A 27998-nucleotide genomic window follows, 5' to 3' on the forward strand; every position below is an offset into this window, starting at 1 on the left:
AGGAGGGTGGGGTGTAATTCAATTCTACCTCTCAATGATAACATGTGCATCTTTCCCGTTCCTTGTTCGCTCTTCTTCCGCTGGGTTCTAAAGGAAGGAATTAGATCGGGAGCAAAAGACATTCAGCTCCAAAATATGATTCTGTTAATAATGCGCGAAACAACTCCACGGTAGGATGCTGTCTTGCTTTCTTTTTTCTCCTGACGACTCTTTAACAGCTACAGGAGAGGCAAACATTCAACAGGTTAATCTTTTGCCATCACTTCGTGACCAACCTCCACCTATTGGATTTTTGTCAGTTATAACAAAAGTCTTGCCAGAAACAAAAGGTGGCAACCGTATCTCCAGTCTGTATTTATAGTTGCTGCCTACACACTCTGCTCATTGTTCCCGTGTGGAAAACAAGTGTCTCCCCCGCATTTCTCAGTGGAGATCCTCCTGTAGCCATCCAGCTGGTGAATCTCCTAGCAATTGTTCGATGTCTACCTATTGCGCAACTGTTAAAGGCAAAGGAGCAACATTGCATGAGATTAATACAAAGTCCTCCGGTAACTTTACACCTTTGTTTTGTAACATACAGTGTATATGCTCATGGCAGTGGGGCATAACTCAGTGTCCATGAAGAAGGTCCCAGGTGCTAACAGGATCAGGGCCAGGAAGAAAAAAACTCCGAGACCCGTCGCCAGCCAACCGGAGCATAGAACTTTAGACCAGATAACAGCCTCATACAAGCCTCATTCAAGGACAGGCGTGATCCAACAGGGGCAGATGTTTCTCCTGCAGCGCTATAAAGCCCTTCCAAAACGGAGAATAGAAACCAGGAGTCTTGGCTAACTTTTTCCTAGTTTGATCATCCTAATTTATAATCTAAATACTAGATGAGATTTCCCACAATGTTTTTAGAAAAGATGGAGCGCAATTCTATAGCGAGCTGCTCATCTGTTCTGTGGACACTGTCCCACACAAAATTTACAAACTACAATTCCCAGAAAGCCGTGCGTTCATGGTGCCTTTCCGCCTGTTCATTTCCTGTGTTGATTTCTTTACGGTGCTTCTAGGACGTTCGCGAATATGGATTTGAGCGCTTTCGAACGGGACAATTCGGTGAATTATTTGTTGGACTCAGCGGTGCCTGCCATTTGCCGGACTGAGCCTTGCAGCCTGGGCATTGATGAGGCTGGCAGGGGTCCAGTGTTGGGTACGGGCCCATTTATATCTGGGAAAGCGAGGAATCTATGGGGCGCTTTTTGTCCCAGGATTGAATCTAGTTCTAAAAGTATCAGGGAGGGGTGAATTACGTGCTAATCCGTAATATTCGGGTGCTGTCATGTGATCCGTGGATTTCCCAGGTGGTCTTGGGAATTCCTATATTGCTGTGAAGCTCAATGCCTCATTGCTAAAAATGGTAATAATAACTCCAGAGGGTGATTGTGAAGACAAATTGGATAGGGATTATAGAGCATTACTGTATCATTATTATTACTACATATGTAGACCATCTTTTCTCCAAAAAGCTCAAGGTGGCATACACGACTCTTCCTTTCAACAACCCTGTGAGGTAGGATAGGTTTAGAAACAGTGCCTAAGGTTACCCAGTGAGCTACATGGCTGAGTGGGGATTTGAACCTAACTCTCCCAGGTCCTAGTCTGACACTGTAACCTTATAACATGCTGGTTTGTGTTTTTTAATAGAAATCATAATCCAATCCCGGTTTGTAAATCTTGCTATTCCAATATTGTGCTAATATGACTCTGTTCAGAGCCACAAATGTCCTGTGCTTTTTTCTTTTCTTCTGAGCTGCAACATCAACATCCATCAAAGAAAGATCAGTAGTAGGTGCTGAGATGGTGGCTGGAAGAGAGTCTTTCTTGGAGGATTTATTATTGCAGGATCAGATTCTCCCTGTGGCTGTAATTTTAACTATACATAGTATTGCTAGTATTTACAGTTCAAAGCATTTCATATATATCATCTTGTTGTAACCTTATAAGGAAGCCCTGCAGTATTATATTGTAGATGGAGCTCTGAGGCTGAAAGAGTAGCTTGGACTGACTTCTGTTTTCTTCCCAGGTCCCATGGTTTATGGAATCTGCTACTGCCCTGCGGCACAGCAGGGAGATCTAGAGACCCTGAAGGTAGCAGGTAAAAAAAGAGAGAGAGAGATTGCTTGACTAGGGTTGTAATGTAATGGTGGTGAAGCTTTGTAACATGAGATGGAATCTGGACAGAAAAGGACAATGCAGTGCCTCTTGCTGTACTGGAGGAGTGTTGCCCGTAATGGGTGTCTAACACACCCTAGTTTGTACTCATCCTAGGTCACATCTCTTTGAGTTTGTTTTTTCCCTTGCTTCCCCTTTATAGATTCCAAAACTCTAACAGAGGCCCAGCGGGAACAACTCTTTGAGAAACTGGATGCGTCCAAGGATTTTGTAGGATGGGCCCTGCACATTCTCTCGCCCAACTTCATTTCAAACAGCATGCAGAGGCGGTAAGCTGGGTGGGAACAAGGCAGCCTCTCTTTTAGATGGAGTAAGAAGCCACAATAACAGGCGTAGGGCTCCGCTATTATTAGGTTCCAATTTCCATCTGCCCCAGTTATCATGGCCAATGGTCAGGCATGATGGGAGGTGTAGTTTAGCAACATCTGGAGGGCCACAGGTTTGCCACCCCTGCACTAGAACCACAGTTATGAATGAATGATTGCTTTTCCCCAAGATGGCTACTCTGCCTGTTAGCCTGATTAAAAATAAAGCCCATGTACCATTGCCATCCGGATCAGAGTCTAAGTGGTGTCACAGTACATGGTGCTGGCGACCACTTTGCCTTCCATCTTTGTTTATTTGTTCATTATTTGTTTGTTCATTTATTTATTACAAAGATTCATACCCTGCCTTTCTAATATATATGTATTACCAAAGGTGGCTTACCATAATTAAAACTAAAATAATAAAATACGGCTGCAATAAAAAGACAACAGGAACAGGCGTGACAGATAAAACAGCCTTCAATAAAATTACTTCAGCCAGGCACATTGAAAATGCTGCTGACATTGGATGTGTTGTGTAGTCTTTACGGGCTGCAGGATAAAGAGGGCGGAGCAAGGGAAGGGGGCTGGAAACATGAGGACTCCCACCTTGGAGCTGATCAGAAAAGTTAGATGACCTTATTCCGAAAAGGGAGGCAAGAGTGCTGTGTTTCTCCTAAGTTTCTTCTTTCGTGCCAGCCCATTCTGGAGAACCATGCTTACTGCTGGGACATTTTGTTGCTGTGTTTTTGGCTGTGGCACACAACAAACTAGCCATGTGGGATTTGAATTCCTGTTTGCTGTGTGGATAGTGTAGCTGCTGTTGGCAATGTGCTTAGGGATGTGGCTTTCTGTTCTGGCTGCCATTAACAGCCTGGCCCAGGGTGCAGTCTCTCACTTACAGCACCTTTCTTCAACCAGCCCTCTTCTGATGCACGGCCCTTAGAGCCAATGTTGTATTCATGAATCAACCCAGCTTCCTTTTTCTTGCAGAGTAAAGTACAATCTGAATGCGCTTTCACATGATACAGCCATTGGATTAATCAAGCATGCATTGGACTCTGGAGTGCAGGTTGCAGAGGTGAGCCAGCTCAGCATCCCATGCCTGTAGGAACTGGCAAGAAATCTAATCTCGTAATGCTTGTGGTACCTTCCTCCTTCAGGTCTTTGTGGACACTGTGGGGCCAGCAGAGAAGTATCAAGAGAAGCTCAAGCAGCAATTCCCAGACCTGGAGGTTACAGTGAGGCCCAAGGCAGACTCCCTCTTCCCTATTGTCAGTGCAGCCAGCATCTGTGCCAAGGTGAATGCCAGGCAGAGGATCTCATTGTTTCCAGCTCACTATGTGCTCTGGTATCTAGAGAGATGTGCAATTGGAATGTGAAGCTCTAACTGCTTCATCAGTTAAGTGGAACTTCCATGTGCTGGAGCAGAATACCAGACACTGGGGCCAAGGCTGTCAACATCATTCTCTGCTTTCATTATGCCACTGGCTGGCCACTATTGAAGACAGAATGCTAGGCAAGATGGAACTGGACCTGGCTAGGTGGTCTGATGCATGAAGGCAATTCCTATGTTGTTATCTCTCATGTTCTACAGGTGGCAAGGGACCGAGCTGTAAAGAACTGGAAGTTCGTGGAGGAACTGGAAGACGTGGAATTGGATTATGGCTCTGGCTATCCTAATGGTAAATTCCAGTGTTTCTGCTTAGCTTGGGCACAGAATCAGCCACATGAATTTGCCACTATAAGATGTGATAGCAGCTGCCTCTAGCATAGGTGACTTTAAAAGATTAGACCAGGGGTCATCAACCTATCTCTCAGAATCTTTCCTTAAAAAATAAGAAGTAAGTCTCTGGTTCTCTTAGAAGGAAAGTTATGGAGCAAAACATGCAGATACCCTTCTAAGTGAATTATATTCTATTTATTTATTTATTATTTAATTTATATCCCGCCCTTCCTCCCAGCAGGAGCCCATATGAAATGAGCCAGCCTGGCTGCTCCTGCAGGTCAGTGTTATTAGCCAATGAGTGAAGTCAGAGATGTGAGTGATAAATGAGTTATTTAACACCAGGCAATAGGAATCCTTGGGATCCTAAAGAACTGCTGTTTTCCCCTACCTTGTAGTGCATTTTTCCTGCTTTTGTCTTTTTTTAAAAAAGTCTGGAATCTGTATAGTTTGCCCTTTTCCCTTAGCAACCAGGATGCAACTGTCCTGTGCTGGATTTGCCTGAGATCAGGTAATGCCTAGAAGTTATTTTCTGCAAATACTACTACACAATAAGTGTTGGTGAATGTTAAAAAAAAAATCCCCCTCCCCAATAAAGACAAATGTGAAACCTATACAAAGAGGCTTAGGCATGTCTTCCTGCTTTGCAGGAGCTAAAGACCAGGAACTCATGAAGAATTCATAGTTAGCTTACAGTACAATGGTATACATGTCTACTCAGAAGTACATCTCTTTGTGTTTAATGGGGCTTACTTCCAGGTAAGTGGGTACAGGATGGCGGCCTATGCTTTGGTTTAGGGTTGTTATTGGGGAAAACAGGGTTTTTTGCCTTTAACCTCTGTATGCCAGGCAGAAATCCACAGGTGAAGCCTACTATAGTATGGAAATATAGTTATGGGAAAAGCTTCACTGTGACTACTCTCTATCTGTGGCAGCTATTTTATGACTGGTGCCCTGAGTACTGTCTCAAAATTAGAAATGTGCCCTCTGGTCCAAAAAGGTTGGCAACCTCTGGATTAGACAAACATGGAGGAGGGAAAATCTGTAAGTGGCTACTAGTCATGGTAAAAGACTTGCAACAAAATGTTCAAGGTTGTAGCCACTTGTGCCCTTTAGCAGGATACTCCATTTCTCCCTCCTCCCTGGGTTTTTGTTCCCCTCCCCCCCAAAAAAGTCAACATTCTGTGCCCACTAAGCATTTTCAGTTCTCATTGAGCTTTTTTTAGTTCTTCCCCCATTCCAAGATGTTTTGTACTTGGGGTTCCCCCAAGCCTGCTTATTCCACTCTCTCTTGCACATGGATGGTGCTATTTTGCTGAATAAGGTTCCACACTCTGAGAATATGTTAACTATTAGAATTTAGGATGAATATAGTCAACCTGGGGGAGTTCCAGGTAGATAGAGCAGGTGATCCTGTTGAAACCATTGTTATGCTGTGGGACAACGAGATGTGTTGGGTTTTTGACATGGTTGCCCAAGTGCCCTCTCCAGCATTGTGGAGCCTGGTTTGCACCTTGGTACACCAATGAACTAAGGGCAATGAAACAGGCTGAACAATGGCTAGGGTGCAAGTGGCGAAAGATGAGTAAAACATAACTGTGCCTACTTTGTAGTGGCGAGGGCAGCGAAGAAGGCCCAGTTCTGTGCCGCCATCACATCCTCAAGTAGCTATCCAGTGGAGCTTTTTTGTATTGTCAGGAGTCTGTTGACATCTGCTCCAGGAAATGGAGCTTTAGACCCTTCAGAAGCCCACTGTGAATTGTTTGCAAGGCACTTTGAGAGTAAAGTTGCTCGCCTCTGTAGCAATCTTGATGTATCATCCACATCTACTGTAGTCCCCAGTGAGGTGTCTAGTGCAACGTCTGCTGCAACTTCTTGGGAAATTTCAGTTGATGCAGCCTGATGACATGGACAAAGTACTTGCAACAATGTAGCCAGCAATGTGTCCACTCACCCTTGCCCTTCTTGGCTTATTAAAGCTTGCTGGGGGGGGGGTATGACCAAGTGGATCCAGAGTGTGGTCAACTAGTCTTTTCGAGAGGGAATGGTCCCAGCTGCCTAAAGGAGGTGGTGATTTGACCACTCCTGAAAAAGCCCACCCTGGACCCATTGGTTTGTGTCAATTACTGCTCAGTTGCAAATACTCCCTTTTTAGGGAAGGTGATTGAGAGGGTTGTGGCACACCAATTGCAAGCATTTTTGGATGAAACAGATTATCTTGACCTATTCTGACCTGGGTTCAGGCCTGGTTATAGGATTGAATCAGCCTTGGTTGTCCTGATCTATGACCGTTATTGGGAGGACAGAGGGAGTGTGACCCTATTATTCTTACTTATTCAGTGGCTTTTGATACTATTGACCATGGTATCTTTCTGAGCCGACCTGGTGAGATGGGTATTGGAGTCATTGTTTTACAGTGGTTCTGATCCTATCTCGAGAGTCATTTTCAGAGAATAGCATTGGGTGATTGTCTTTTGGTTCCCTGGCAGTTGTGCTGTGGGGTGCTGCAGGGTACCATCTTGTCCCTGATGAAGCCTTTGGGAGCAGTCATCAGGAGATTTGGGGTGAGGTGTCAGCAGTACAATGATGATACCCAGCTCTATTTCTTTGTCACATCTGAATCGGGAGAGGCAGTGCAAGCCCTGGACCGCTGCCTGGACTCAGTGGTGGACTGAATGAGGGCCAATAAACAGTCTGAATCCTAGCAAGATGGAGGCACTGTAGGTTGGTGGTTTCCGAGTTCAGATAATTGGTCAGTTGCCTGGTTTGGATGGGGTCATACTCGCTGTAAAAGAGCAGGTCTGTAGTCTGGGGGTGCTTCTAGATTCATCTTTGTAGCTAGAGGCCCAGGTGACCTCAGTGGCTAGGAGTGCCTTTTACCAGCTTTGACTGGCAAGACAGCTGCAGCTGTTTCTGGACCAGGATAGCCTGACCACTGTTGTCCATGCACTGGTAACCTCCAGGCTGGATTACTGTAATGTGCTCTATTTATTTATTTTGTTCGATTTATATACCGCCCACAGCCCAAGGGCTCTCTATGTGAGGCTGCCCTTGAGGTTGGTCCAGAAGCTGCAGCTGGTGCAAAATGCGGCGGTGCAACTGCTTACTGAGGCAGGGTATTGCCAACGTGTCACCCTGCTGCTGAAAGAATTGTACTGGCTGCCCATTAACTGCCAGGCTAAGTTCAAAGTTCTGGTTTGGCTGTACAAAGCCCTATACAGCTTGGGACCAGCATACCTGAAAGATCATGTTACCCCTTATATACCCAGTTGATCACTGCACTCTGCAGGTGAGAGCATTCTGCAGACACCATCTCATCAGGTGATCTGTTCTGCACAACATAGGAAGCGGGCTTTTAGTATTGTGGCACCTACCCTTTGGAATTTCCTTAAATATTAGACAGGTACCATCTCTGTTTTGGCACCTACTGAAGACCTTCCTCTTTCAACAAGCCTTTTAAGTAGAGACCTTATCCTAGTCTGCATCTGTGTTGGAATTGATTTTTAAGATGTTTTTAAAGCTTTTTTAAAAAAGATGTTTTTAAAGATGTTTTGTTTTAATATATTTCAAAGTCTGTTTTTAAGATTTTTAGGGTTCTTTTAGTGTTTTTGTTTGCCTCCCTTGGCTCCTTCTAGGAGGAAGGGCAGGATATAAATTTAATAACTAACCTACCTACCTACCTACCTACAGGTTCAAAGGCTGTATACCACTGAATACCAACTGCTGGGGATAACAATAGAAGAGACCTATTGCCTTCATGTGGGCTTCTCAGAGGCATTTGGTTGGCTATTGTGGGAAACAAGATGTTGGACAAGAGAGGCCTTTGGCCTATTTCAAAAGGGCTGCTCTTATGTTTTTATGAAGGCACACTGAGTGTGCAGTGCTTCATTCAAAATAACAAGCTAAGGCATTACTTGGGCAATGCTAAGAGCGATGTTTACATTTTGCTAACATTCTTCCTAACTCTCATCTTTGAATTACACATTGTTTATTTAGTAACAATGTGGGTGTTTTCTCCTCACTGGTTGTCATCTGCTGTCAGATATTTTCTGTTCTTTCTGTCCACACTCTTGGATTGGGCAGGACCATTGGCTCTTGTTCTGTTGATGCTATGCGCTGGCCCCTAGGACAAAATTTCATGTCCTTCTGTTTAGATGATGTAAGATGTCACGCACAGAGAAAGTGAAGAAGTGGGTGGAGACAGAACTTAAGAGGTGTGCTAACACCTATTGTGTCATTTATCCCAACTACTGTTCTTCTTGAACAATCAAAAGGATCCTGGAAATCCATGCCAAGACTCAAAAGTAGTAATAACGCTAAGTACTAATATACCAGGATTCTTGGTCATCTATCCTTTTTTTCCCCAGATCCCAAGACTAAGGAGTGGCTCATTCAAAGTCTGGACCCTGTCTTTGGCTACCCACAGTTTGTACGCTTCAGCTGGAGCACAGCTCAAATCATTTTGGAGAGCAAAGCTGTCCCTGTTTGCTGGTAAGTGGGCAGGGAAGAGCTGTTGCATCTTGGATGTAGCTTAGGATAGGAGACTGAGAGGACAGTGGGGCATATGAGGAAACAGCAGCAGCTGCTGCTGCAGACAGGCATATCAGGGCTTCCTTCTGGTTGTTTTGCACATGCAGAAGGCAACAGGCTTTTGGTAAGGCAGCTGTTGAGCAGCTACAAGATAGAACTGCAGTATCATGTATTTTCTAACAGTTTGATTGACAGCGATTATAAAGAGAGGCAGTGAAAATGGATAGCTATAAGAGAGCAGCCTGAAGAGATTGGGATGCTATTTAAGTAGCAGGGAAGGGGATTTCCGGAGCTGCATGGGTCTGCTGAGTGTTTATGGGACTCTTTCCCTTAAATTCATTTATTGGCTGTGAGCAAAGAGGGTTTCCGCCTCACCAGATTTTCCCCTTTGAAGTGGGCTTCCTCTGCTAACTTCCCTATGCCTTGCTCTGCTCAATGCAGGCCATGCAAAGTAGTGCACAGAGCTCAGACAAGAATTGCTCATGCCAAAGGGTGGCTGTGAACGTCCTTGCTGATTTCCACAACTCCCAGGAAACCTAGCTCAGTCCAGGGAGAAGCTTCCCTGCTTGAGTCCAAGGAGTTGGCAGCTTCATTGCTGCTTTCCATCTCAGGGTGACCTTGGCAGGCATGCCAAATGCTATAGGAGGAACATGAGGGGCAGCCAGTTAACTGAAAAGAGGGAATCTTACTTGAGGGAAGATGGGCTGGATGCCAAGGCACCTGTTTTTCCATCTCAGCTCTTGGAAGGCAGGGAAGGTCAGTGGTTGTAGCAAGCAGAAGCAGCTTGAATCCTAGATAATTGAGTATAACTCCCCAAAAGGGGGGGGGATAGAGTTTAGTGTGAGAGGAGAGGAATGTGAGAGGTTGCTACACGCAGATCCCTCCTTTCTCCCTTTCTTTTACCTTCTTCTCCAGGGATGACACTGAAGAGGACCCATCCCAGAAAAATGCACAGTCCTTGCTGAGATACTTTGCCCGAAAAGAAACTCCCACCAAACGCCCTCCCCACCGCTTCTTTTATGAACGAAAACTTGAGACAGTGACTGGCCTATAGGGGGCAGCAGATCATTCCCTTCTTGCTGGGAAGAAACTTATTTGTTAATCTTGTTTTTAATCGGAGGTTATAAATCCTTTGAGTTGCAGATGCAAAGAGAACATTTGAGCTGAAGCATCAACAGGTGGATCTGTCAAGAGAAAGATACTGGTAAACAGCCTCAGAGGCTTTTGTATGTCTGTTTTCTACTTTTTTGTTAGTAAATTTAAAAACAGGCAGTCTTGTTTTGTATAAATTTACCAGCAGTGCATAATAAAAGCAGCCCAAAAAAGAATCAGAGGTGTCTGCAAGCGAAGGGTTACATTTCTTTGTGAGTTCAACGCTGACATCTCAAGTACTGAATGGTGCCATGCTGAGCAAGGCAAAATCTCTCCACTCCAACCTGGACTTTTTGCTGAGGGGAAAAAAGGGCTTTTCATGGAATTTGTTTTGTGTTGTTGCCATGGAAGAGGCATCCATGATGCATGATCCCATCCACATGTGTGTATGTACGTGCATTTGAGGCTGGGGTAATTATAGCTTTCATTAATATTCAAGTAAAACCACCAACAATAATACAGCCTCAGATAACAATTTTTTGTGGTTTCATCCACTTCAGTCCATTCTGCCCAGTGTTCTACCTTTAGCTGTAACTGTTTCTCATGCTTTGGAATGAAATTGGGGTGGGGTGGGAAGGGTTTTCTCACCTTTAGGACAGGACCAGATCATTAAATATCAGTCTAGTGTACAGGTGCAGCGGCCAAGAGTGTGAAGGTCCTGGAAAATCCCTGGCTGTAAAAAGTCTGTTTTCAGTCATTAACTTTTTAGTTGGCCTTTCAGCCACAGTACATACAGTGTGGAGATACTTACCTGCTGTCCACGTTGACGTAAAAGATTATTCCAATCTCAGTAATCTAAAGCATTGTAAATGCTAAACATTGCTACTGCTGTTGCTTGACAGTGAGATGAAGTAGCCTCTGTGGAGGAGAGTCTTACTTCTTTCTTTTAGCAAACTCTTGTAATAAAGTTCTCTCTCTCATGCAGTTATGTCTCCTCCCTTGGCTCTCCTTACACCCCATCTCATTTCCTACGTCCTGCACATGCTCCTTGACAATCAGCTCCATCTTCTCTCTTCCATCTCCATGCCAAATCCAGCTTCCTGTTTAGAAGAGTCCCTCCTCTCTTGTCTGTGAAGCCACTTTCTTTTTCCTTCAAGAGCTTCCTCAAGAAATGCTTCTTTACCAGTGCCTCTTCTGAACCAGCTCAGCATTACCGTATCTGCTTCTCCACTCTCCCATCATCAGTCTAAGAGAATGCTCATCCCTTCTGAGATACCCTCCTTCCTGCTCTTTGGACCTATGGTCATATCACTTTTGTTATATAACTGTTTAGCAGTGTTAGAATGTTGTCTGTTCAGTAGCATACAACAAGGCTATTGAGTACTTTTATAATACAACCCAAAACAAGGAAGGGTTAGGACGGACAAAACAATGGCTCATTGTTTGGAAAAAGGAAGCTAGTGGCCCTTACTGATGAGAAATGTTCAGTATTTGGCATTGCTAACACCATAATGCCCATGTGCATAAAAAATAAAACAGCTTGCACAAGGAAGAGAAAACTTCTCTCTAATTGAGCTCTCTCTTTCCTCACTTTTTCATCCAAGTTCATTTTGCCGTTCAGGCTGGCATTTAGAAAACTGGGAAAGGGGCTGTTCTTTGCCGAGATACCTACTGGTAGCTCTTTACAAATTCATTCACAAACTCACACTCGCATACATTGTTGTTTAATTTCTCCACAAGTATTAATAGGTTTGACCCAATGCATAATGTGCAATTGGCAACAAACATGACCAAGTGTGAACAAGCAAGAACATGAAAAGGCAAATGATAAAGCTGTGTGTGCAGGAGAGAAAGTTCTATTACGGACAGAAGGTGGACAGTATTACAAAAAGAAGTTGCACAATCTACTCTGAGACTGATGTGGTGAAGTTCAAGGAGTGTTGCGTAAGATGTGGAGGAGACAGGCAAGAGGACTCCTGGGGTCTTTCTATTCCACCTACCCAAAACTGGATGCTTTAAAAAATTATTTGCAGACTACTTTTCTCATTAGTACAAACTCTATATGGCACTGACTATTTCTCTCATTGGAGGCTATGTATTTTTTATACTGAATATTTGAAACTGTTCCCTAATACACACACTGAATATTAAAATTATAACCAATCTACGTTTAGCCACACTAGTGGCACAATCTCTTTCCCTTCCCCCTTCTGAGTTTGGTTGCATAAACATTAAAGCTACTCCAAGTTATAAGTCAATTTAATCGTTCAGTAGCCATTTGTCTACTGCAACTTCACTGGATACAAACCTGTAACTGCATCCATTAAAACCAACCTTGTAACTCTTGGACCCTACCTAATGGCCAGTAATCTTTCTGTTGCCTGCTGCTTCCATGTTGAGCTCAACCAGTGAAGGGTCTTTCACTGTGGCTCAGTCCTACAGACAAACCTAAAGTCGTATCAGCGGTTGGGGCTAATCACCTGGGTAGACTTCATTCACGTCTTTCTTTTCAGCCCATGCAACCCCTCACTCTCTGAAACCAGAGCCTTTGAAGGACTGCCATCTCCCCCTCCCCTTCAGCGCTAGAGGGGATTCTGACTGTGGACCACTCGGAGCCGCCAGCTCTTGGCAGAACATAGAGGAGCAGTAATTGGGAGTGAAGATGTCACCATTAACTATTCTCTAACCCTTTCATTGTACCTGTACAAAACAGAGTGTAGGGAAAGCAGTGGCCATGGAGCCAGTTTACAGGAGATGGAAGGTGGTGCTCTGGTGAAGGAACCTCTACTTCTAGGGCACAGGACTCGGAGCCCTGCTCCGGTGCCACATTGGCTTCCTATGCCATGGCCGCACCAGGTTGCACAGAGCTAGCTATATAAGATGGCATGAAGCTGGTAACGGGAGACATGACAGATTTGCATAGATCACAAGCGATCCCCCCAAGCCCCAGACAATCACAGGGGAGGGGGTTGTTTTCCCCTGGAAGGGTGGCTGCCTTGGATCAAAACCCACTCCCACTCCCCTCTACATCTTCCATGAAGACTGAGCGCTTCTGCATGTTCCTTTGCAGGCGCTGGAGCAGCAGGTTGCCTGTGCAAAGCCCCCCTGGGCCAACGCGGCCTTCTCTTTTGCTGCCCTTCTTTGTGGTGTCAGACTCCTCAATTCTGTTTCTATCTTGAAGATGGGAATACGAGACTGAAAAGGCTGCATCAGAGGCAGTCAGTGTCAGGCAGTCACAAGGATCAGTGCTGGCTATGAAGGAATCGTCCCAGATGGTTTCACAGAGCTCCTTTCCATCCTTGTACATCTGAGGAAGAAGGGAGAAGGGACGTGATGAATGTGGAAGACTCTTATCCTATGCAACCTCAGTGCAGAATTATGGTCTGAACAACTCTCCAGGACAGGAGCAGAGGGGCAGCAATACTAAAATAATCAAGTTAGATTGCCATTCAATGACCAAATGGTGCCCAGGGTCCAGAGACTTCCACCAGAGATGGCTCTGTCCTTAGCGGCTGAAGGGAAGAGTACTTCCCAATCAAACTGGCCTGGGCTTAGAAGGGAGGGGGAGAGGAAGGAGCAATACAATGAATGATAAATGCATCATCTTGTTGCTTTTAGTTTTTCAAACTAAACTCCCACTGTAGAGATGCAAGACACAAGCAGGCAGGCAAGGGGAAGAGAAAGCTGTTTTTGGACTTCAGGGCCCATCATCCCTGACTGTTGACCATGCTGGCTGGGCTGAAGGAAGCTGAAGTCTGAGAGGCCTGCTGTAGCATGAGTGGATGATTCAGGCAGTCTCTTCTTTCTTTGGAGCACCACCAGGTAAGTCCTTCTCAGGGTGGCAGAGGTCAGGGGAAGGTATGTTTTAGCCTAGTATAGTCTTTGCATCTAGAATCCTGGCTACCTGTTAGAAGCTCTGCCTGCAAAGACCTATACAACAGCTACCTCATGGTGGAGGGCCAGACAAACTGAATCTGCTGCTTGCTCATTAGTGGGTTTACTCAAGGGAGGGACTTGTTGCTTAGTTGTCGCCCAAAAGGAGACAAGCACCCTGTGAATCATCATGTGGTTCAGTCAGACTTTGTTATAATTGTGTCTGTGTGTGTCCATAAAATGCATGCATTCAAGAACATTTGATATGACTCAATTTCTAAATGAGGACTTTGTCAGGATATCACACTCAGGGCCTTGCACACTGTTCTCCCTAACCTTTGATGTGTAGAGAGTAGTTGATACTTCTCTGTGGGGATACCATGGCACCCTGTCTGCACATGATTAAATGTCCTTTTTTACTTTTTAAATGCAGTGCAAATCCTGGTATGGGGAGGGAGCAGGTTAAAAACGACGGTTCCACCACTTCTGAAGGGCACCAGGCACCACACACTTCTAGCAATCCTGTCTGTCATCCTTGGTAGGAAAATATTGGGGGAGTGAGTCAAATGGTACTGACATTGTCACACTGTCAGTCACACACTGCCCATTCCTTCTGACAAGCTCCCAGCCAAGCTGTTGCTCTCTGCCTGCTTGCATTCCTGTGTCCAGACACAAACTCTGCTAGGTGCCCCAAGGTGCAACTGACTGTCACACTGCAAGACTACCAGCAGTCAGCAGGAATTGGCTTCGCCTCCAGTGGTAAAGGCCGAAACATGTCATGTAAAGTTACATAATATGAGAGATTTCCATCTCGGCTGACCTGGGCTTGTAGCACCAGATTTTTGAACTACAGCTAGTTTTTTTTTAGTTTCGGGTTTGGTTTTTTTGCAAGATACAGAGGCTTCATTGACTAAAATTGTCCCTTACTCTTGTGTGCCCTGTACATCTTTCATGGAAACGTTGGAGAGGTTTGAGCATTTAGAAGTATAGAATTCAACTACCTTGAATTTGGTTTGTTTTACTAGGCTTAAGCTATAGTGTCCCTTCATTGGTGGAACTCCCTCCCATGTGATAAATGGCTGACCCCATCAGCACTGGCTTTTAAACAGGCTGTGAAGATCCCTCTGTCTCAAATTGATTTTAGGTGAGATGCTTTTATTTTGTATTCCATCAGCCTGCCTCAGTGGGAGAGAGAGGAAGCAGAACTCATCCCGTCAGCTCTGCTGCAAGGACAGTTCTATCAGGCGCCTCCTGCCCTTGAACTATTTCTGTGCCAGCTGGTCATTATAATTGTTTAAGAATTGGTGCTTGAGTTTGTTTCCCAACTGGCCAGACTATGCTATAGATCTTACGTGTGTCTTCATCAATAGTTTGATCTGAATACTATCAGATTAATCTCAGACATTTGAAATCTCCAGCCTCTTGCTAACAATGTGCATATAAACAATTTTCTTCTTCCTCAATTAGGCTTTTAATCCTGATGATTAGAGGAAAAGGGTTGGGTATGTTGAGAACAGCACACTCTCTAACATCTCAACTCAGATGACCACCATGTGGCTGCAAGAGATGGGGAGAATCCCCTTGCCTATTTGTAAGCTTGAGGGAAGCAGTTCCTCACTATGTAAGAGGCAATACAGAGATAGCAAGAAAGAAAAATGAAACCCAGTGCTCTCTTCAGATACTGGCTTTAGCTTTGACTTTCTTTTTCTGACATAGAACACTGTAGCACAACATGTAAAAAAATCTGCTAATCAACATATTATGTCAGTATTTTTACTGATTGTTCCAATAACAGTTCTGAAAAAAATCCCTTCTTAGCATCCGTTCAGATTGTCGTTCCACGGTGGAACAGTGCTTCCTACAAAGATGAATTATGAGCAAGTCATCACATAAACAAGATTTATTTGTTTTAAAAGAAGAAGAAAATACACCCTAATTGTGACATTTGCTACCTCTATGTACATACTTTGGCAGCATGTTCTTGTTAAGCTTTTTCCCTTGACGACTGGAAACCTTGTTCTATAATGGCCCCACAAGTTGAGATAAAACCTACAAAGCCCTTTCTCATATTTTATGTGATTTCAGGAACATTGAAATCCTTGGCTTGGTTTGGTTCCTCTTTCAATCCCCAACAATTACCCCTTCCAAACATAGCTCAGTACAGATGGCTCTTAATGTGCTGAGACATAGGATTTGAAACTACTACTTAGGCTGGAGCCAAAGATGGCACCCATTGTGGGGTTAATTGTCACCTTTAGTGCCCTCACCTGACCATAGGAGAGGCAGTCCTGGCTGCAGTTATTTCCATCAGGCCCCCAGTGCCAGTCAATAAGCCAATTACGAGCGCAGGTCAAGTCTTCCTTGCAAGCATCGTACCTGAGGTGACAATAAGATGGGGCAATAAGGAAAGCAGCTGAATTTTAATTCTTTTATTATGTTTATATCTCAGCATTCCTCCAAGGAGCTCAATTCAATGCACATGATTCAGCCCCCCATCCCATTCCTATCCTTACTACTATTCTGTGAGGTATATTTGGCTGAGTAATAGTGTGCAACCCAAAGTCAACCTGAGAGCTTTATGACTAAGCTTTATGAAGCTATGACCCTAGGTTTCTGCAGATTCCACCCCAATCCTTTTCATTCCTGACAGAGTCTCACCTTTGTGTACTCTCTCCCTAAATCAATCTCCTCCCAGACTTGTTGCCAATAGCATTGCGTCCATTTGTCTCCACCACCAGCAGCCCATTGCCCTGGGCCCAAAGAGTGGAAGTATATTTGTGTTAGCTGGGGGTGTCTTTCAAAAAGGTTTGTGTATTTCCTTGATATCCAGTTCAACTGCTGCACTAGACTAGGCTTCTCCACCTCCAGGTTCTTTATTCCAAAATGGATTTGGCTGCACTCTAAGGGAGATGCAAGTTGCCTAAAGACAGTGTCCCAAGTCATAGGGTTATATTCGGTGTAGTGCTAAGGTGAATGTTCTGTCAGCACAAGGATTTCTCCTTGTGCAACAGAACATTTTCCCCCTCTCCTCCATCCGCACCCCCTCTAAATCTGTTCTGGGGATTCCCCCAACCCTCTGGAGTAGATTTGGAAACAGTCTTGAGGGAGGAGAGAGTGGAAAGTCCTGTTGTACAAGCAGAAGTGTTCTGCTCATGTAATTATTTAGTTGAATACTGCCCACAGTGATGAACTGATGGAGAAAATGACACTGATTCTTCAGAATTTATAAAGGGCTTTTAAAGATAAAAAGTATGTCTTTCACCATTTGTCCGTCTTAAAATGGCATCACATTTTGTTTTATGCCACCTGTGTAAACACCATACATTTAAAGCACATGACGTCTCCCCCCTGCAAGTATCCTGGGAACCATAGTTTGTTGAGGGTGCTGGTTATTATAGCTCTGTGAGCAGTAATCTACAGTTCCCAGAATTATTTGGAGGAAGTCATATGCTTTAAATGTATAGTGTGTACTGCAATCCCATGTATGTTTATCCAGAAGTAAGTCCTACTGTGTTCACTGGCACATACTCCCAGGTAAGAGTGCACAGAATTGCAGCCTCTAGTTTGATTGGTCTACATATCTTTCATCACCTTAATTCATTTAAATAGGACACTAGCCATTTGCTGACATTCTCCTCTTCTGCTATTTCAATATCTTTCCCTATTTATTCATCCCCCCATAGGATGCCCACCCATCTAGACAAGGAGCCTTCATTCACCATTGGTCACAGAAACTCTGGCAGAGGGGCACACCCAGCACAGCTGTGGGTCGCTGAGGATGAGGCCACTGGGCAGCAATGGGGGAGCAGCGGTAGAAACATTCTAGTTGCTGTAGATACTCCTCACATCTGCAGAGGAGAAGGAAATGTTAGGGCATCAAGAAGGCAGAGGATTCCTAACACGGGAGGGCCAGGGCCACCCTTAGAGTACAGACATCTCAAGAGCGGCTGTTAAGAAAAAATGGGAAGCAAGAAATGCGTTGCACCAAGCAGCAGATCCTACCCACCCACCCAGTTATTCGGTAGCTTCCAAGACTAGTTGCAGCAGAAAGCTTCAGAACAGACCTATTGAAAGGGCCCAGTTGTAGGAAAGGGGACACATGCACTAGAGCAGGCATGGCTGCCCCCATGAGGAGACTGGATCTGTGTCTGACCTGCTGCTAAGGCTCCCACAGCGGTTCCAGTAAATGTCATTGTCTTTGGAAAGGTCCTGGGTGAACTCTGGTGAGCAACAGGCATCTGTGGAAAGAATCCTTCCATCAGCATTTCCATTCTTTTGGACTGGGATGAGCCATTTGCAATTCTGTCGACCTTACATATTATGACTACAACAGCTGCAGGTATTGCCCAAAAAGCTGGGTGTAGGAAAATTGTCATCGGTTATCCTGTGATGAGTTAATGCATACATAAATTCCCCAGTGGACCATCAATGATAAGAACTTTGTACTCCTATCACATGTCCCATTATTTTTTTCCACGCAGTCTCTATGGCCTCTGCTTCATACAACCCTCCAAAGTTTCCCAAAAACTCAACCAGGCAACAGGAATTGCTATAGCACCTCCTTTAATCCCTTATGTGCAATTCCTTATGATTCTGCAGTCCTGGACATTCCACTAATGCATACTGCTCACATGTGTTGGAATATGCCACCTCAAGCAGTTAAATTTTGATCAGCCAGGGCTATGTGATAATTGCAGCCTCCAAATGAAACACATGTTATTCTCACTAGCCTTCCCCCGTCCTCAAAAAACAGCCGAGGCTGAAAATGTATGAGGAAGATTTGTTAACTTTTGAAAAAAGCAAATCCTTTTGATCTGTTTGGAGTTTGGCTCTCTTGAGTTAGGGTCCTGAACCAAGAGAAAATTAAATTCCTGGATTCTGTAGTGAACAATTTGGGAAATGTTACTTTAAAGGCTCATAACAGGAAACTTGTGGTTCTTTTGTTCAGTGTAGTCACATATAAAAAAGTAAAGGTGTCCCTGCACTTATAGTGCAAGTCGTTTCCGACTCTTAGGGTGACGTCTTGCGACGTTTACTAGGCAGACCGTATATATGGGGTGGGATTGCCAGTTCCTTCCTCGGCCTTTCTTTACCCCCCAGCATACGCCGGGTACTCATTTTACCGACCACGGATGGATGGAAGGCTGAGTGGACCTTGACCCTTTTTATCGGAGATTTGACTTCCTCCTTCCATTGGAATCGAACTCCGGCCGTGAGCAGAGCTTCGGCTGCGTTACCGCCGCTTTCCACTTTGCGCCACAGAGTGTCATAGAGTCACATATAATTACTGCTTAATAGCAGCATTCCCATCATTTCTTAGGCACACTTGGTTGTTATGCAACATATTTATTGTCCAAATCAAATGTGTGTGCATAGACATTTTGGTTGCATAGTAAAATAATCATATAACATTTTTCTTGAATATAGTTGACTGACTATTGCTATTTCAAATTTATCCATATATTTTTGTGACAGACCAACAGCACATTGTACAAAATATGACCTTATTAGGACAAAACATGAATATTACGCTACTAAAAATATGCTTGCAATTCCCTGTACTTAATTAAAACAAAACTACCCTTTACAGGACAATCTAAAGATTAACTCAGTTTTCCACGTGGGAGATTTTTCTTCTTTACAGACAGAGATATAAGATAATCCCATGTGGACTAAAATGCCACCAAATTTATGGGTCATACTTTCCCATTACGTGTTCAGGTGCCACTGTTAGACTAGGGATGGGGAACCTGTGGCTCTCCAGATGTTGATGGACTCCAGTTTCCATCATCCCTGACCATGCTGGCTGAGGCTGATGGGAGTTGGAGTCCACCAATATTTGGAGTGTTACAGGCTAGCCAGCCCTGTAATACAGGGTAGAGAGAATATCGCCAACTGAAACCATCTCTTCTGTGTAACTTATTAAATGTACAGGTCTGCTTCTGATAATCTCATTTTTTTTCATTTCATCAGCTTTTCTCAGAGACTGCCTTTCTCAAACCTATGGGGAAATGCCCAGAACAACCTTGGATTCAGAGCTCGGCTTCCTGTTTGCCCTACAACTCTTCAAACCTTGTAACTTCTTCCTCTTTCTGCCTTCATGCCCTCAAACAATACTCACTTTCTGCGTAGATCTGGCAGCTTCCCAGCTGTCCTTCTGGGCTTGGGCTGGCTTTGTGTTTCCCTCCAGGCAAGCAGCGGTCCTCCATGCTCATAGTACTGGCTCGCAACACTGCCAGTGCCCAAGCTATACCCATTATCCAGACAGTGCCATCACCACCACCACCTCTCATGACTACCTGAGAATAAGAGGGAGGGGGAGGATTACTAAAATACTAGATTGTCTAAAATACCAGTTTAGATCAAATAGCTTCTCTGCTGTCTTGAAGCATGCCAGTCAGATTGCACAATATGGACTCCCCCCCATTTCCTAGTCCTAGCTCCCACCAGAGTGATCATGTGTACATCATGCTTTCATCTCTGTCGCATTCCCACAACTCCCGCACATTTTCTCTCCCTATCCTTTGATAAAGCCACTACAGAATTGTACCCACAGCCCTTTCCTTTGTTCATTGTTTGACTTCAGAGTTAAAAAAGCCTCCTGCAGCTGCTGTTAACTCCCCCCAGGTAATTCAAAGCATGCAGACTTCAACACCCCAGATTAGGGACAGCTCCAGCCTGGGTAATGTGAGCAGCTCCTGCATTCTCTGATTAAAGTTACATTTTTTAAAAGCTGAACCGATTGATACATGTTAATTCTGTAACAATTTGCCCATCTGTAAGCAAGTCATCCTTTATACAACCATGAATGGTGCTGGGGGATGCACCTGCAGGCAGGTGAGATTGGATTATAGGTGTGTCAAAAGTTTTCAGTCAGCCTCTCACAGTGGCTCAGTCTGTAGCAACTAGCAGGTGACAAATTTCCATACTTTAGAAAAGCTTCCTGTACTAATTGCTGCATATCAAACCACCATTTAAGAGCCAAGCTACACGTGGATGTCATGTGTTTAAACAAGCATGCTTGACCTGGCTACTTCTTGTCTGGAGCAAAAACATCCATGGGGCTCTAATCCAGGATATCCTCCCAATCAGGATAGGGTCCCTGTACTTTTGTGTCTGTGTACATGTGCAGAAAACCACTTTCTCTTGAATGTTTTTTGCCCCTAAAAGTGCTATCTACTGCAAACAACATTTGGGAGCAAATACCAGCCAGGCAGGAGGCCATTTTCAGCAGAAAAACACCTGGAGACACCAATCTGGATCAGAGAGCACCTTCCAGAACAGGACCTTGTGATGGCTTTTTCTTCAAAACAAAAATGGGCAGTTTAGCCACATCTGTATATGCATGTGGCCAATATTGCATGTAGCCTGGTCTTTACAATTTAAAAAGTGGCAATCCTAGCTGTTCACATGACATCACTTCTGCTTCTGCTACTTCAACTCCTCTAGAATGTATTGGGCCTTTCTATTCTGATGAAGAGTTCTGTGCAGCTCAAAGGTTTGTATGTCCCTACATTACCAGCAACAAAAATGTCATTAGCATCTTAGCAGAGAGTGGGAAGGGTGAAGAAGGACACAGGGAAAGGTATGGTTACTCAAGAAGTTTGGCATTAATTGTGGGCATCAGTGATGCCAGGCTATTCTACATCAGTACTCCTGAGCCAACCTGGCTGTATACCAGGGTTCATCGTGTTGCCATAGGCAAGCCCTTAGGTGTGTTGGCTGTATCTTCTGTGATATCTGGAGGGAGATGTGGGTTTCAATTAATGTTGCAATGTGTTTTAATATGCCTGGACATGGTATGGTAATATAGACAAAGAAAGGTAGGTATATTGAAGTATATTGTACAGTGTCAACTAGGTCATATTGCTCCATATACTAGCCCAGTGTTCCCCAACCTGGTGTCCTCCAGATGATGTTGGACTACAGTTTCCATCTTCCCTGACCATTAGCCATGCTGGCTAGTGATTATGGGAGTTGGAGTCCAAAAACATATGAGGGTACCCCATAGGAGAAGGCTGCATGACAGGCTGAGAAAGAGCATAGACAAGAAGTAGTTTTCATGGTTGTACATCGAGTGCATCAGGCCTGGCTTCCAACTTACTGCTACAGTCAACTAGATCCTCTTTCAAATTTGGCTTCTGGAACAAATCTTCCAGCTCCCTCCCTCAAATTTATTTCATGCTTCCTACAATCCCAGCATTGCATCCGCTAAAGGGAATGAGTCCATTCTAAAGATCAAAAAGAACAGGAAGACATACATTTTTCATTTAAGTTTTGGGTGCAAAGATTCCCTGCTGTTTGATTTCCTGGCAGCGCAAGAGAAGATAATGGATTTCTACTCAAGAAGGAAATGATGGAGAGTGAAGTATATATGATCCATGCTCAGGGTTGCTTTCACTGCTGTGCCTTTGTGCAAAATGCGCCAGAGAGCAAAATCTCCCCATAGCAAGTATCTTCAGGGCAAGGTGACACCCTCTCTTTCCTTTCCTTTGTTGTGTCTAATTTCAGTGAGGTGGCCTAATTTGCAACAATATGAAGCCAGATGCAGGATTAGATCATGAAGTCTCTAGAGGGGGAGTCACCTTGGATCCTGGGAGGCAGAGGGCCAGGTGAAATTTGACAGCAGGCTTTCCCTTCAAAACCAATTTGGGACTAGCCAATGAAGAAAATTCCTTAATGCCTCCAGTCTGGGCCATGTGGAGTCTTCCCTAGGGCATGCTGTAGATATCTGACGGTTGGGGAATCACATCTATATAGAAGGGTAGAGAGAAAGGACCCAGCAATGTTGCACAGTCTGTAGGACTAACTCTGCTTTTGTCTCCCAAGCTTGTAAGCAGAGCTCAGTACCAAATCTTATCACCTAATCTATAAAATCACATCCAGTCACTTTATTCCTCAAATTCACGTGATTTTACTCTGCTCCACACTTTTAATTAACATTTGTTAATATTAAGATTGTTTTAAATAACAATGATGGGAGAGGATGCCACCTTTGCTCTAGTCAACATTCCCCCACACAAAGCAGCCCCATCAGGGCAGCCATATGAGAAGAATATCACCTGTGCCCAAATGTGGGGGACTCTTGTGTAATTTCTCCCAACTTATTTTTTTTTTTAGGGAGAGAAATCCTGACCCACAAAGTCATATTCCCAGAAAAATTAGTCAATAGAGTGCTGTATTAAACTCTAAACATACTCCCTCAAGCCCCTAAGACAGGTATGGGGAACCTGTGGTCCTCTAGAAGTTGTTGAACTACCAGCTCCCATCATCCCTGACCATTGGCCATGCTGGCTGAGGCTGATGGGAGTTGGAGCCCTATAACATCAGGAGGGCTACATGTACCTCATAGCCGCCCTTAGAATCCCATAAAATGCCAATCAAACCAAATTTTAAATCTGGTTCATCTAGGTAGGTTCAGCTGTAGATCTGCTAGCAAAATGTTTGCCTTAGATTGGTTCTGATCCCCTGAAAAGAGTCTTTCCTACAATTGAAACAAAAGATGTATACTCCAGCATCCAGAACACTCTTTAGTGCTACTGAGGCCTTTTAATGTTAGTGAAGCATTTGTAATCAACAGGAAGCAGGTCTGTCACAGCAGTTCCACACTAAGCACAATATTACCCATTATCCTGCAGTGCCTATCCCCACAACAAAGTCAAAAGTGGGTGGTGTGTTATTGCACCAACCATAGTAAACCCCAGCAAAAATAAAACAAAAAAAGTGATAATTTTCTCATTATTTTATTTTATGTTTTATTAGGGCATTTGCACTTTAGAACAAAAATATCATCCCCCCCCCCAAGAAGAAGAAGAACAAATTAAATGGAGGCTGTGGAAAAGTAATGGAGGAAGAAATAATGTTGCAGGATATGAAATCCTGGAAGTGCAAGCAGCCAAAGGAAATTAATATCCTAGTTTAACCAAAAACAATACTGATCATGTGTTTGTTGGGGATGGGAGAGGAGTGTGGGAGGAAGCTGAATCAAGTTCTCTGCTCTCTCTCCCAGGCAGGTAACTGTGGAACATTAACCTTTTTGAAACTGTCCTGTGAGGCCAGAGGCAAGACTAATAATGGTGGCAGTGATGTGGGGAAATCCAAGACAAGCAATGTAGCGAGGCTTCACCAAATACCGCATGGCCCACTGCTCCCACCAGATTTGTCAGTAGTGCTTTGCAAGTTCACACTTGAAAGTCTGGTGCTGCAGTTGCATTGAAAATGGGTGGTGGTGGGAGAAGGAGGGATAACACAAAGAAGATAGGAGAACAGGGAAAGTACTAGAATGCAGCAGTCTAGCAGCAAACTCATCTGGATGCTCTGTAATAACTACCTGACTGAGCGACGCCAGTTTCAGAGAAAAGGGTTAGTGCAGAAGCACTCCAGACGTGAGTGCACTTGCCCTCCGGTCCTGCTTGTGGACTTCCCAGTGGGGCATCTGGTTGGCCACTGTGAGAACAGGATGCCGGACTAGATGGGCCACTGGCCTGATCCTGCAGGATTGTCTTACGTTCTTAAGTTAATTGCTTCAGCTGAGCTTTGCTTATTTCTTTGCAGATTGTCTTTTATAATGGCCATTCTTCCAACTCAGAGCCTGCCTGATGATCCTTTTCCCATAAACTATAAATTAATGACACTTTCAATATGCAGTATTTTGCAGTATTTATTTTGCTTAGCAGGGCATAGATTTGAACTCGGTTATTTCACATTTTATCAACATTGTGTCCATTGGTCCAAAGCCTCCACTTTCCAGGCTCCCCATTTCTGTTCTAGAAACCCCAGGCCCCAATTTTGCCTTAGGCTCCTGAATGGTTAGGGGAGTAAATTCTCCAGTCTGTGCGGTATAAAGGCCTCGCCCTGTGTTTGGCTTCCCTTTACTGACTGACATTGAACTGTGACTCTCAGATGGCCTCACTCTGATTTATCCTTCTTATTCTCTGGCTAGCAGCCTGGAAAATTCTGGTGGCCTCAATCCCAACAAAGATTAGGGGCAGAACTCAAAGAAGCTGGCTTCATGCCCTGAGCAACTGCTTTCCCCACCTCCCTCCTGCCATCAATAGTCCTCAGGTGACCAAAGTCGGTGGAGCAGAAGAAAGCAACAGCTATGTGTAAAATTACCAGTGCAGGCATCTCAAGAAGAATAGAATGAAACTCTCCTAGTTAGGGAATGTCTTGTAAACAAATGGCCATTAGCAATATTGCCAGCAGCAGTTTGCAGAACAAATCACTAGACCTCAGTGAGTTCTGTCCACACCTTTTGGAAAGAAGCAGATAGGGTTTAATTTGAAGGGAGGGGGCTCAGTTCCAGAACCATTTTTAATATAAAGGGCAATATATTTTTGCCTCAGGACATAGAAGAAAGTGCCTCTGACCATATACAAAATGCCTTTCCTGCATATTTATTTATAAAAAGCATTTTCTGTACTGCCATATCAGAAAATATCAGGACAAGTACAATGCTAAAACATAAAACACCATTTAAAAATAAAAAATAAAAATACAGATAATCATTAAGGTGATTGGCTAATAAAAATAAAAAATAAAATAGCTACAAAGACCTATCATTATTAAAAAAAATAGTGTTAAAGAGACGCCTGAAAGTCAAAAGAGAAGAAACTGGTCCAATATTGGGTAACTGTAGGATTATGGAGCAGGCTTTCAGGCTTGAGTCTCAGTCTCCTTCCTTCCTTCCTTCCAGCACAAAGCCTGGTGTATTTGATGGGTATGATGCTTCCCTCTCTCTCAAGATAATGTCACATGGGCATACTCAGTACATCTATATAAAATGTGCATACAGCCAGTCCTTTTTCAAATTCTATCGTGCATCAGAAAACCACAGCTTTGTTTCTGTTGTGGTAAATATTTGTGTGTAGAGCTTAGTCAAGAGAGAAAACAAAGAATGTGAATTATTTGGGCTGCAATCCTATACATATTTACCTGGGAATAAGTCCCATTGAACTCAAAGACATACATCTAAGTTGATATGCATTAGCTTGCGCTGTTAGTGAGTCAAGATCTGTTGATGTAAGAGTACCCAAATATGCAGAATGAATTAAGAGCTTGATGTTACTTGAAAAAGCTTGCACACTGTATGCTGTCGGAAGTTGATCCAACAAAGCAAATAATTTTCTTTATTCTAACAAAAGCAAAAGTAGCCATGTTGGCCCACAAGAAAAATGGCACAGTCCATATTAGGGCAATGCCTTTATTAGGCAAGTGCGGGAGGCAGGGGCAGGGAGAAAAAATGCTTGGTGGTGAAAGCCAGGAGAATGCATCTGGCTTAAGCCTTTTCACCATCAGCCAATTTCTCTCTCTCTCTCTTCCCCCCATCTGCTGCCCCACTTGCTTTGTTTGCCATCTAGCCTGATGAAGCATTCTGGAGAACTTGAAAGCTTGCACATTAATTTCTGACATGTTGGTTAGCCTAATAAAGGTCTTGTCCAAATTAATTTTCCTCATTCTGTTTCTGTTGTTCTTTGGGACTAAAACAGGGAGGTAACTCGCCATGCCTATCTTCTGACCATGCTGTTCAATGTAATGGTTCAAATAATGCAAGTGTGGGGAACTTTTGGTCCTTGAGATGTTACTGAACTGCAACTCCCATCTGCCCCAGGAAGCATGGCTAACAGCCAGGGATGATGGGAGTTGTAGTTCAGCAACATCTGGAGGACCAAAGGTTCCCCACACATGAAATCATTAGTGTTGTCCAAGAGTCTTCTTACCATTGACCTATGTGGCTAGGTATTTGAATGAGAGTAGGCACCCAGTGTTTAAGGAGAGGTCAGGTCACCAAAGAGTTAATTTTTATTGCTGTAGATGTTCTGTTCCCCCCTCCTTCTCAATTCACTAACTGCAGAAACATCTCTTCATTACCCCCACTGGTGTATTTCCACTAGAGGAACAGAGGAGAGTTTTGAGGGGTGAAGTTAATACAAAGCTAGGCTGATTCCGAAAATTGATATACCTCAGCTGTACAATAATCCACTGGGACTCAGTTACAATTAGGGTTCTCAGCCAGTTAAAGAAATCTTACTACAGTCATCATAGGAGTTTTAGTTTATTAACATGGTAAATCTGCCTATATGTGCATATGACTAACAATAATTTCAAAGGAAAAATGTTTAATTGTTTGTAAAGGAATGTGTTGCACCAGGCATCAGTTTAGAAGAAGCATTGTTTCATGTGTGATAGAAAAAGGAAGATGCTTCTTCTAGGATGATGCCTACTCCCAACAGTTTTTGAAAGTTTTTAAATATATATTAAAAATCTTACTAATTGGGGCATATTTTTAGTTGGGTTCTACTCAGTTACCTAATCAATTCGTTAAACATTGCAGATGGAAGTTTATAGTTGGATCCCACTATAGTATATGGCAAATGATGGACCCACTTCGCTACACTTACAATTAGTCATAAGCAGGGGTGCTCTACCCTAGACTGCAATTACCATAAAGGCAAAGCGTGGACTCTGCAGGACTGTTCTTTCTCCCGATCCCGCCACATTAAATGTGAACAAGCCCATCGATTTTAGTCAAAGGTAGGCAGATTTACGAATAAGACATCTGATATGCAAAAAGGAACAACCCAACAGGAACTTCTCGTTTTCCGTTCCCTAAAATCTCTTCAGTCTCTTGAGACTAACATAGGAAACATCCCATCCCTCTGCTTTTGAATAACTATTGCGAAAGAACTAGCATCCCTTGCCATCCTCACAACCCCCAAACACGGATTAAAATCCCCACTGGAATCACAAATCGTATTGATAGAGCGGTAGGAAATCCACTTTAACCACCCCGATTGCAAGTGGAATATAGAGACGTGAAGAGTGTCGAAGGTCCATTACTCTGCAATATGCGATTCTTCTGTGCCTGTGTGCATCCCAAGAAGCCAGGGCTTCTCTCCTGGTCGCTATAGGACGCAGACCGCGGGACCCACCCACCAGCGCCTTGTTTTGGCTGCAAGATGACGCGTGATCGGGGCAATTGTCTCTGACCCTTTTTTAACCCCATGCCTCAGAGCATCGCGGCTCCAGACAGGTAAAATCAGCAGTTTTGCTGTTGTTGTACATGGCCAGGGCTTTTGGAAGACGCCTACCTGAAATTGGCGAGGCTGCCGCTGGGACAAATGTTGCGGACGAGGATTTCCCTTGTCTAGAACTGTGCCCTCTTTCTGGAGCTTCAGCCGAGCGTGCCCGGATCTCTGATCAGGAGAACTCTGGCGTGTGCTGCTGGCGCCCCTGCTGCCCCCACCGCGCTC

At 44.0% G+C, this 27998-nt stretch overlaps 3 protein-coding genes across 7 annotated transcripts in view; 2 read left to right on the forward strand and 1 right to left on the reverse strand.

The window, feature by feature from the left end:
- The window catches only part of PTTG1 (PTTG1 regulator of sister chromatid separation, securin), a 294965-nt gene that overhangs the window by 41480 nt on the left and 225487 nt on the right, over positions 1–27998 (forward strand). The gene's annotated exons all lie outside the window — the stretch shown is intronic.
- RNASEH2A (ribonuclease H2 subunit A) lies at positions 38–10109 on the forward strand. 4 transcript variants are annotated; one of them, XM_061616734.1, is made up of 9 exons: positions 38–548; positions 1059–1104; positions 2072–2143; positions 2363–2489; positions 3519–3606; positions 3689–3826; positions 4123–4210; positions 8619–8742; positions 9697–10109. In XM_061616734.1, exons 1-9 carry the CDS (start codon positions 525–527, stop codon positions 9833–9835), a joined length of 846 nt encoding a protein of 281 aa, XP_061472718.1. In that variant the 5' UTR covers positions 38–524; the 3' UTR covers positions 9836–10109. The 4 variants fall into 4 exon arrangements, with proteins under 4 accessions (XP_061472718.1, XP_061472717.1, XP_061472716.1 ...); XM_061616732.1 differs by having other exon boundaries at positions 529–548; positions 1059–1198; XM_061616733.1 differs by lacking the exon at positions 1059–1104.
- RTBDN (retbindin) lies at positions 11588–27994 on the reverse strand. Of its 2 annotated transcripts, none has more exons than XM_061616740.1 (6): positions 27837–27994; positions 19868–20041; positions 17900–17984; positions 17466–17594; positions 16014–16122; positions 11588–13180 (listed from the first exon to the last, which is right to left on the reverse strand). In XM_061616740.1, exons 2-6 carry the CDS (start codon positions 20037–20039, stop codon positions 12875–12877), a joined length of 801 nt encoding a protein of 266 aa, XP_061472724.1. In that variant the 5' UTR covers positions 20040–20041; positions 27837–27994; the 3' UTR covers positions 11588–12874. The 2 variants fall into 2 exon arrangements, with proteins under 2 accessions (XP_061472724.1, XP_061472723.1); XM_061616739.1 differs by having other exon boundaries at positions 19868–20045.

Source organism: Rhineura floridana, chromosome 3 (assembly GCF_030035675.1).
Source record: "Rhineura floridana isolate rRhiFlo1 chromosome 3, rRhiFlo1.hap2, whole genome shotgun sequence".
NCBI classification, from domain to species: Eukaryota; Metazoa; Chordata; class Lepidosauria; order Squamata; family Rhineuridae; genus Rhineura; species Rhineura floridana.